This window comes from Canis lupus, chromosome 10 (genome assembly GCF_011100685.1).
Source record: "Canis lupus familiaris isolate Mischka breed German Shepherd chromosome 10, alternate assembly UU_Cfam_GSD_1.0, whole genome shotgun sequence".
Taxonomy (NCBI): domain Eukaryota; kingdom Metazoa; phylum Chordata; class Mammalia; order Carnivora; family Canidae; genus Canis; species Canis lupus.
Window position 1 is genome coordinate 27,931,783 of NC_049231.1, and position 10,932 is coordinate 27,942,714.

Below are 10,932 nucleotides of genomic sequence, written 5' to 3' on the forward strand. Positions count from 1 at the left end.
AGTTTCCAGCCCAGTGTCCTGGTGGCCCTTAGGCTCCAGCACTGGGGTACATGGCCTGGAGCCCCCAAGCTGGGCTGCCCCACAGGACTCAGCAGGGCCTGGTACAGACCAGGGAGTCGAGTCATCGTGCAGGACTGTTTTCCTCCCTGTGCGGACTGGGGTGAGGACATCTCCCGTGGTAGTTCAGCCCAGACAGAAGCCACCACCCACCGAGCATTTGCCACCTGCCAGGCATTGAACTTGTCCTGCTTTTCACATCTCACGTGATCTTCATGACAACCCTGATATACAACGTGCTATCACCACCTCCCCTTGTATCTAGGTGCATAAAGCAAGGCTCAAGAGGTCAGTTAACAGGTCACACAGCTCGTGACCCCACACTGAACCAGATTTCTTTCTGGCTCATGAGAGTAAAGGAGCGGAGCTGCAGAGATTCTTCGCTGCACTCCCTCTGTGCTGCTGGATATGGGGCGTGAATTGGTCCCTCCTGGCCTCTTTCCCCCTGGTTTCATTGACTCGTCATGTTTTGAGCACCTGCTGTATGCTGGGGCTCCCCAGGTTGGGAGCTGATTGAGGGCTTTGACCGGGTTTATCAATCACCAGTCCCCTCCCATGTACTGAGCTCCCTGTTGGGCCCTGGGGAGTCAGGGGAAGATGTCCCTGGCCCTTAGGAGGCGTGCACTGAGGAAGCAAATGGAAGTGAAGGAAGACGGAGCCTAGGGGAGTTGGTGGCAACCTCCTCTTCCACTGCCCCAACCCAGACACACACAGGAGGCAGGGAGAGGGGGAGCAGAGGCAGCTGCCTTTATTAGGGGCCACGGGCCGGCGCCTTTAGTCAAAAGCCAGGCACTTGATCTTCATGTCACCATCAGCTGCCAGGTAGCTGATGGCCTCCAGGTTGAGGCGGTTGGGGAACTTGAAGGTGTATCCATCTGGCAGCTTGATGGTCAAGTCAGCCTGGTCGAAGGAGATGCACACCTAGGGGGCAAGGACAGCAAGTAGCTCAGACCCTGAAGCAGGAGCCTACGCTCTGCACTCACAGAGCTGGCCCTGTGGGGAGAGGGCTGGTGCTCACTGGCCTCCCTGGCCTGGAGACAGCAGGGGAAGGGAGGGAGAGGACAGGGAGGGGAACGGAGGGAGGGTGGGGAGGGGGCACCTAGGACTCTAGCCACTAATAACCCAGCTCCGCCCCAGCCCAGCACCCCAGCATCCTGTGTCCCAGCCCACCTCTGTGACAGTCCCGGGCTGGAAGGGGAAGGCGGACTCTCGATGCTCCTCGCCCCAGGCCCCGCCATCCTTGCTGTTACACACAATGGTGTTGACGTCGCCATGGGCTTCAAAGCGAGGGTTGAAGTGCAGGCACAGGTTGTCCCCGTCTTTGCCCAGGTTCAGCACGAAGCTGGAGAGGAGCAGGGGGTACTGAGGCCTCCTCAGCCAGCTGCAGCCCCCCGAGACCACCCAGCCGGGGCCACCCAGAGTGCACCATGACCTTGCCAGCTGGGGGACTCAGTGCGGAGGTAAGAGACCAGACCGGAGCTCTAGTTCTGGCCTAGCTGCCTCCTTGCTGTGTGACCTCAAGCAAGTCCCCGCCCTTCTCTGGGCCTCAGTCTCCTCATCTGCACAGTGGGGGCTGCATGAGAGTGATCTCTAAGGGTCTTGCTGTGCTGACAGCCAAGACTCTTGCAGACATTAGTTGGTGTCCCTTTGGGCAAGGATGGAGACTCCCCTACAAGGTGACCTTTGGGAGGGCTAGGGTCCTCGTATATCTCTGTACTCCTAGTGCCCAGCATGATGACACACGGTACGTGCTCAGTAAACACCATGATCATCGTCATCATCAAAAAGAGCATCCAGGACACCTGGGTGGCTCAGCAGTTGAGCGTCTGCCTTGGGCTCAGGGCGCGTGATTCTGGGGTCCTGGGATGGAGTCCTGCATTGGGCTCCCTGCAGGGAGCCTGCTTCTCCCAATGCCTATGTCTCTGCTTCTCTCTGTGTGTCTCTCATGAATAAATAAATAAAATCTTAAAAAAAAAAAAGACAATCATACATTTGCTGAGTGGAGAGCAGAGCAGTACGTACCTCGTACCTCGGAAGGTTTGGTAAGCATGATAAGGATAGTGCACATGAAGTGTGCGGCTCTTTCTAATGTCAGCTGGTCATCATCATGGTCACTGAGAGATCCAGCATCTCACTTCCTCCACACAACCACCTCCCCCCTCGGTGAAGTGATAACAGACTGAATGAAGCTCAGGGCGGTGGCTTGACTGGTCCAAGGTCACCATGGCTGCTGAGGACCTAGGCAGCCTGCTGAGTGAATGATGAGTGAAGAAGGCCCAGAAGGGATGAAAGGCTGAGTGAGTGAAGAGCGCAGGACCCAGGTTCCAGGGACCTCCGAGGGCCGAGGGCCGGCAGCCGGGTGCCCCCCATTCCCTCTCCCGGCCCCCCCGCGGCCTGGGCTCCCGCCTACAGTGGGGGCAGGGCCAGCCAAGGTAGATGAGGAGGCCGCAGCTGGTTTAGTTTAGGAGGCTCCAGCAGGGAGGGATGGGGGCGACTCTAATGGGGGCGTCCAGACCCCGCAGAGGAAGTGACTCACCCCAAGACGCCATGGCCTTAACCCCCTCGCCGCCGGAGGGGAGGCGGGGCCTGGCCAGCCACGCCCCTGCCCGACGCGGATCGGACCCCGGGGCTCGCAACCCCGCGCCCCTGCCGCCCGCCGCCTCCCCACCTTCACCCCCTCACCTCTTGGCTTCGGGGACCACCTCGCATTGCACTCTGAGGCACTGCCCAGGTTTGAGACTCAGATTGCTGGCGACCAGACCCTGCAGAGACGGGACCGCAGCCAGCCGGGTTAGGGGACGCGGTGGCGGGGGTGGGGTGGGGTGGGTGGGGCCGGGGGTCGTCCCCGCCCCGGACCATCTGACCCCGCCCGCTAGAAGCCAGGGGAACCCGGCCCAAGTTCTAGATTCCCTCTGGGTGGTCCTGGGCAAGTCGCTGCTCCCAACCGGGTCCATTTCCCATCTGTAACACCGCTGAGGTTGTAGAAGCCAAGATCTGCAAGTTTCTGCGATTCAGCTCGGGGATTTTGGATTCAGAGGGGTCTGGGAGGTGGGAGGTGGGAAGTTATGCTCTATCCCTTCATTTGATAGATGGAAAGAAGCAGATTGACACTGCGACTTAGGTGGCAAAGGAAGGTGCATGGGAGGGTCTGCCCTTCTGCTGGAGAGGAAGGGGCGGGGGGCTGTGCAGAGGGGCGCAGGGGCTGGGGAGGAGACCCCAAGGGGCACGGAAGGGACAGTGAGTGGGCGGCCAAGGGCCCGAGTCAGCAGCCTGGCTGGCTGGGCAAGAGCATGATTGAGCGCAGAGCAAAACTGGTGTGAGTGGTTCCTTCTGCCAGAAACTTGAACCGTTTCCCTCGGGGCCTGCGGAAGATTCTTGCCTCCTCTCCTCCTTAGCACTCACAGCATCTCCCCGCAGGGGGAATGTGCGCGTGGGGGAGGGGAGTACCCAGCCCCCACCTAGCTCGCTGGACGGAACCACCCTCCGCCCACTAACCCAGGCAAGCGCCCTCCCAGGCGGCCTGTCTCAGATCCTGGCGACTTTTCAGACCTCTCTAGAGCAGAGATGACTCGGCCCTGGCCCAGTGACTGGGGACAGCTGCAGGGGGGAGGGGACGGGAGGCTCTCCGGGGTGAAGCGGGGTGGGGGAAGGAAAGCGGCCTGAGAGTCATCAGAGTGCTTCCCCACCCCGCCAGTCGGCCACACCCTTGTCACTCCCGCTTATCAGAGGGCTGCAAAACGTCAAACTTTGACAGAAAAAACTGCTGTTAGATCCTGGAGGAATTCAGATAATCCTGAGCCAGAGACGACCTTGGGAGGCCACGGCGCCCACTCCCATTTTACAGACGCGGCCACTGAGGCCCAGAAAGAAGGACTTGTTCGAAGCCACGCCCCGGGAACTGGAACCCAGATCCTCATCTGCCCCCACTCTGCCCCTGGCTGTCTGTCCCCACGCCATCCCTGGGCTTCGTGGCGGGGTCCCCACACTCACACAAGCCATGATTGAGGACCGGAGGATGTTCCCGCGGGCTGGAGCACCAGCTGTCTCAAGACTCTTCGCGAGAGGTGGGCCTCCGGGCCGCTCCCACCCTTTTAACGGGACCTGACTCCGCTGGGTCCCGCCCCCCCCGGAAGCCCAACCAATTGTAAGTCAGCACAGGGCTGGGGGCCCTCTGGGGGCGGGGTCAACGGGTTGGTGAAGCGGCTCTGGAGCAGAGGTGACCAATCAGAGGAGCAAAGCCCCTTCTTTAACCCTGCCCCCCGCCCGGGGCCAGGCTCCACCTCCCATTCTCCTTCATCCCTCCCCACCCCCCACCAAAAAATTATGCTGTGGCAGGGCCTGGGGGGAGCCAGTGGAAAATAGTTTGAGGATGAGTTAGGCACAAGAATTGGCGGGAAAGGGGCCTGGGGCCAGCAGGCCGAGCTCAGGGGTACCCAGAGAAGATGACTGAGGGCTGAGGGGACACAGGGACCTTCAGGGGATTAGAACTGGGGTTGGCAGGCTGCTCCCTGCAGGGGCCAGGGCGTGGCCTGAGCTGCAGGCCTCTGCGGAGCGCCCAGGAGCATTAACCACAAGGCCCTGGCCCCACCCGGGCCTCCCCCGGAAGCAGGGATTGTCGCTGCTGCTCACTCCTCACTAGACCTAAAGAAAGACTGGGCCAGGTGCCAGGCCTGAGGCTGCCAATGGGGCTCAGGCCTCAGGCTCAGGCCCCATGCCTCAGGCCTGCTGAGGGGCCTGCTGGGGATCCTCCCAGAGCTCCTGCCTGAAAGCCTCTGGCCTGATCAAGTCAGGCCTGAGCGGGGCCCAGTGGGGGTTGGGGGCCCCACTCGGTGTCCCCCTCCTTTCCACTCTCTAAACATGTCTCTCTCCAAGACTATGGACAGCCTTTCCTTTTCCTGCTGGTTAGCAAATATTTTACTGAGCATCTACTATGTGCCTGTCCTGAGCTAACCTGTGAGGATTCAGAGAGGGACCCCCATCGAGTCCCTGCTCTCAGTAGCCCACTGCTGGGCCAGGACCTGACTAATTAGCACGATCCAGGTTCTAAGGGAAGTCATGAACAAGCACCGTGGTGCTATGGAGACTGTCCAGAATGTGGACTTTTTTTCTTAAGATCTTATTTATTTGAGAGAGAGGATGAGTCTGGGGAGGGGCAGAGGGAGAGGGTGAAGCAGATTCCCTGCTGAGCAGTGAGCCAGACATGGGGCTTGATCCCAGGACCCTGGGATTATGACTGGAGCTGGAGTCAGATGCTCAACCGACTGAGCCATCCAGGTGTCCCAGTAGGTAGGTCTTGCAGAATGCGTGAAGAAGGAGGGCCTGGCACTCCAGCATGAGCAAAGGCTCAGATGTGAGAAAGCACAGGTCTGGGTAACAGTGAACATCTGGGCATGGCTAGAGTTTCAGGTATGTTGGAGAAAGATGGGGCATGAGACTGGAAAGCCAACAGTATCTGGATCAGGAAGGGCCTCATTAAGGGGCGGGAGCCATAGAAGGTTATAGGGAAGGTGAGTATTGAGGACAGATACGGACTGCAGGGAAGATCACTGTAGCAAGAGTTGAGGGTGGGTTAGAGGGGTGCTCACTTCATACAAAGGAAGTAGGAGGAGAGGGGGTGTGGGGAGCACCGGCCAAGGTGGGGCACGTACTAGGAGAGTCGTCACCAGCACCTCCTCCACGCTATCGTCTCCTTTCTGAAATTGTCGGCACTGAAGGGGGAGGAAGACTGGACTAGGAGTGACTCACATCTGGAGGCCAGGTCCTCCACGGCCCCCCACCCCACCTTCTTCCAGATGACTGGAGCCCACCCTGGCACAGGAGGAGTGGCCAGGAGTGCCTGGGCCTTCCTCCAGGAGGCTGGGCTGCCCCATCTCTGAGCCCCTCATCCCTTCCTCCAAGACCAAGCCTCCAGGAGGCTGGGCTGCCCCATCTCTGAGCCCCTCATCCCTTCCTCTAAGACCAAACCTCAGAAACCAACCGCAGCTGCTTCATTTTTTCCTCTAGGGCCTCCCCTAAACCTCAACCTAGGAGGGGTGGGTGGAGCCATCCCACTGCCTTTCCTTTGTGCCTCCCCTCCAAGCACCACCAACACCCTCTGCCTGGTCCAGGAGTGGGGGCATTTGAGGAGTCCTGCCCGAGGAGCATGGGTGCTTTAGGCATGGTCCTTTGCCTGCTGGCATCATGTGGGTCCGGCTGGCCGTCCCAGCCCAGCAGTCGGGCTCTCGGGGCCTGGAGAGCTGCTCCTTCCTGCTTCCCCCGGCCTGGAAGACAGGCCCAGCATCAGGACGTGTATGCTGTTGACCAGGGGCTGCTTTATTCTCCAGGGTCTGGCCCCCTGAGGGCTGGTAGGGAGGTGGCCTGAGTGGTGAACAGGCCTCCAGAGAGGCCCCTTTGGGAGTCCAGGGAGTTGGATTCCATCAGCCCTGCCATGCCATCTCCAAGTAGGTCTCCCGATGGGGAGCTGAAGGCCTGCTCCCCTAGGCTAGTACAGGGTGGAATTCACGTCTGTTGTACTAAATAGATGACTATTTTTTCCCCAACCTCAGAAGGTTTGGGCTTCCCTCTTGTGTCATTTCCTAGGTTGAGCTTACCTTCCTGGGGTCCACGCTGCCCCGGGGGTGGGGGGTCTTCCTCTCACCCCTACCTACCTCATCCCCACCAGGCCCCTCCTGCCTGCGCTGGGGCAGGGGGTTTCTCCAGCTTCCAGCGTCCACTGGAACAGGGACTGTGGGTGTCCGGGGTGGCGGCAGGGACAAGGTGCCCTATGTGTACCCCACCCCCTTTCAGTCCTCAGGGCCTCCTAGGCCACTTATCAGTCAGGCCCTGTGCCCGCAGCCTTTGCTTTCACACATTATCTCATTCCATCTACACTTCCCCTGGCCTCATGGAGGCCCTGTGCCCGCAGCCTTTGCTTTCACACATTATCTCATTCCATCTACACTTCCCCTGGCACGGCAGAGAAGCTGCTCTGGGCACTGAAAGGAACCTGATGTTAGAATCCGGAGGGGAGGCAAGTCTGAATTTGGGGTCTGCCTGGCTGTAACTGTGGCCAAGGTCCTTGACCTCTCTGAACCTGTTCCCAGGCCTGGAATATTACCATTCACTTACGGTTGGAGGATTCCAGAAGTGATGGATGGGCGGGGGGGGTTGGGGGGGGGTGCTCTCAGCATCGGTTCTCTCATGCACACCCCGAAGGCCAGGCCTCCCCAGCCCCACCCTGAGACTCTCCTCCTCCATCATTGCCCTGCAGCAGAGGCAGCAGGCTCCCTGGAACTCCTCCATCCTACAGGCTGGACATTGGCTGCTGTGGTAAGAAATGAGCTCAGCACCTCTGGAGAGGGGATCCAGGCCCTTCCCAGCCTGCCCGCTCCTGCCCTGTCCTGCCCACGGGAAGGCTGTGCCTCCTCCAGCTGGCAGTGGCTGGGAAGGCTGCTGAGCCCCCTGAAACACTATCCACATCCCTCAGCCAAGCTGGCTGGCCCAGCTGGGGACAGTGGGGAGTGATCAGGGCCAGCTCCAAGTGTCCTACATGTCAGAGCAGCAAAGGACCCCAGAAATTCTGCAACGGACCTGCTCCCTCATCTAGTGATGCAGAAACTACCCAAAGCGGGATCCCTGGGTGGCGCAACGGTTTGGCGCCTGCCTTTGGCCCAGGGCGTGATCCTGGAGACCCGGGATCGAATCCCACGTCGGGCTCCCGGCATGGAGCCTGCTTCTCCCTCTGCCTGTGTCTCTGCCTCTCTCTCTCTGTGTGACTATCATAAATAAATAAAAATTAAAAAACAAAACAACAACAAAAAAAAACTACCCAAGGGGCTGGCCCTTGGCCAAGGTCACACAGGGAGCAAGGGCTGGCGAGCCTTCTATCTGCTGAGCCAAGGAAAGAATACCATGGTCCTGGGATACCTGGACCTCAGAAAAACCAATCTTTTCCTCCCACTCCATGAAGGGTAGAAAGGACTGGGGTGGGGGGAATGCCCCCCTCAACCTCAGGCACTCTGCCAACCCCCACTTACCTTGCACATCTGTTTTTACCTCCCTGCCTTTGCTGTGCTGTTCCATCTGTGCGGACAGCCACGTCCCCAAACACATGGACTTCCTACCTGGTGTCTGTCCGTCTTCTGATTACAGGCATCACTCACCTTTGGGGAGCTACCCCTTCTCTCATATAAGGTCTGGGTGACCTCCAGACCCTGCCATTCATTAGCCCATTAGGGCTCAGGTGCAAGTCTTTTAATTTTTGTAATGTGTGTGGTTTTTTTTTTTTTTTAAATTTTAAGATTTTATTTATTTATTTATTCATGAAAGACACAGAGAGAGAGAGGCAGAGACACAGGCAGAGGGAGAAGCAGGCTCCTCGCAGGAAGTTCGATTCGGGACTCGGTTTTGGAACTCCGCCCTGGGCTGAAGGTGGCACCAAACTGCTGAGCCACCTGGGCTGCCCCCACTGAGCTACCTGGGCTGCCCTAATGTGTGTGTGTGTGTGTGTGTGTGTTTCTTGTAAATGACATAGAATTACTTTTTAAATAATTTTTTTAAAGATTTTATTTATTTATTCATGAGAGACACAGAGAGAGGCAGAGGGAGAAGCAGGCCCCGTGCAGGGAGCCCGACATGGGACTCGATCATGGGACTCCAGGATCATGCCCTGAGCTGAAGTGGGGTGCTAAACCGCTGAGCCACCCAGGAATCCCGTTTTTTGTTTTTTTGGACTTTTTTTAATTCAATTTGCCAACATACAGTATAACACCCAGTGCTCATCCCCTCAAGTGCCCTCCTTAGTGCTCATCACCCAGTCACTCCATCCCCCAACCCTCTTTCATGGCTTGTCTTCCTCTGTATTTTCCTCCACTCAGTTTCCCTTCTAGAAGCTGAGAGCTTTTTAAGAGCTTATAAAGTATTTGAGGTCTGAAGCAAAAAATATATTGGCTCCAAAATGCCAGAACTGCAAAGCTGAAATTAATCAGCATTTACTACTCTACTCAGGTTTAAAGCCTGGTAGTCATAAAAGTGGAAACATTTGAAAACAATTTTCTAGGGTTGCATTCTCTTATTTCAAAAGGGTGTCCAAGTCTTCCAAGAAGTTAGTCACTCCTACCTTAGAGCCCCAGAGCCACATGATGTCTCAAACAAACATACAGGGGCTGCTGGGTGGCTCAGCCCGTTAAGCATCAGACTCCTGATCTCAGCTCAGGTCTTGATCTCAGGTCGTGAGTTCAAGCCCCAAGTTGGGTTCCTCATGGGGCATGGGCCCTACTTGAAAAAAAATAAAAAATAAAACAAGTGCATAAAAATACTCTGAAAATGTATAGCAAAAAAGCCCCCATATATTTAATGTGGGACTTCCGGGAAATGGGTGCATTTGAATGTTTTCTATAAGGTGCCTGGGCCTATATCAGGAGAGGTTTTTTTTTAAATTTTTTTTTTTATACTTATCAGGAGAGGTTTTGATGGTAACAGAAAACTCAAAGCAAACTGCTTTATTTATTTATTTTTTGCTTTATTTACTTTGTAAAGATTTTATTTATTTATTCATGAGAGAGAAGTAGAGACATAGGCAGAGGGAGAAACAGGCTCTATGCAAGGAGCCCGACATGGGACTCGATCCCGGGACTCCAGTATCATGCCCTGGGCAGAAGGCAGCACTACACTGCTGAGCCACCTGGGCTGCCCACAAACTGCTTTAAAATTAAGGGAAACTTGGGGATCCCTGGGTGGCGCAGCGGTTTGGCGTCTGCCTTTGGCCCAGGGCGCGATCCTGGAGACCCGGGATCGAATCCCACATCAGGATCCCGGTGCATGGAGCCTGCTTCTCCCTCTGCCTATGTCTCTGCCTCTCTCTCTCTCTGTGACTATCATTAATAAAAAATTGAAAAAAAATTAAGGGAAACTTTCACATAACAAGTCTGGAACGAGGAGGTTTCCATGGCCATTAATTCAGTGGCTCAATTAAATCATCAAAGGGCTGGGTTCTTGTATGATTGTGGAGTATGGCCATGGAGACAGTCCTTGTTCTTCCACGTGGTCATAATCCATGATTAGTCCTTACTCCTAGGAGAGACGAGCTAAAGGATTTCGAGTGAACGGTCTTGACATCTGCAAAGTACTCTCGAATGAGTCAGTGACAAAATGCAAATATTTATAAAGGGTGAATAAGCAAATTGGACGACTGGGAATCCAGGTGCATGGCATATGGGTGTTCATTACGCCATTCCTGCAGCTTTTCTGTGGTTTGAAACTTTTCTAAACTAACAGTTGGAGAGTGTGAGATAAGAAATGTATACCTGGCCTCTGCCCCCTGTTCCTAGCATCTTTTGTCCTAATATTTGGTCTTTTTTTTTTTTTAAGATTTTATTCATTTATTCATGAGAGACACAGAAAGAGAGTGAGAGAGAGAGAGAGGGAGAGGCAGAGACAGAGGCTGAGAGAGAAGCAGGCTCCATGCAGGGGGCCTGACGTGGGACTCAATCTCAGGACTCCAGGATCATGCCCTGGGCTGAAGGCAGGCGCCAAACCACTGAGCCACTCAGGGATCCCCTAATATTTGGTCTTTGACTCAACCTGACACAAGATATCCTAAATCCCTTGGAAGTTCCTGGGTTATGGGTGAGCCCCTGGATAGCTTCTGGGTGGGGGCTGGTCACCAGAAAGATCAAGCGCTGGTTAGAAGCTTGAACTTTCAGCCCTACCCCTCATTCTCCAATGAGGGAATGGGCCGAAGATTGAGTTATGATTGATCATGTCTATGTGATGAAGTCTCAAAAAAAAAAAAAAAAAACCCTAAACGTATAGGGTATGGAGTTTCTGGGTTGGTGAACACATGTACACGCTGGGAGGGTGACACACCCTAACTCCATGGGGACAGAAGCTCCTGAC

At 55.8% G+C, this 10,932-nt stretch overlaps 1 protein-coding gene across 1 annotated transcript; it reads right to left on the bottom strand.

Annotated features, from left to right (window-relative positions):
• Positions 1–831: 831 nt before the first annotated feature.
• On the bottom strand, positions 832–4,061 carry LGALS1 (galectin 1). The gene is given in 4 exon segments (NM_001201488.1): positions 832–978; positions 1,228–1,399; positions 2,740–2,819; positions 4,048–4,061. Coding segments are annotated over 4 exon segments (408 nt in total). The 5' UTR covers positions 4,057–4,061.
• Positions 4,062–10,932: the final 6,871 nt, after the last annotated feature.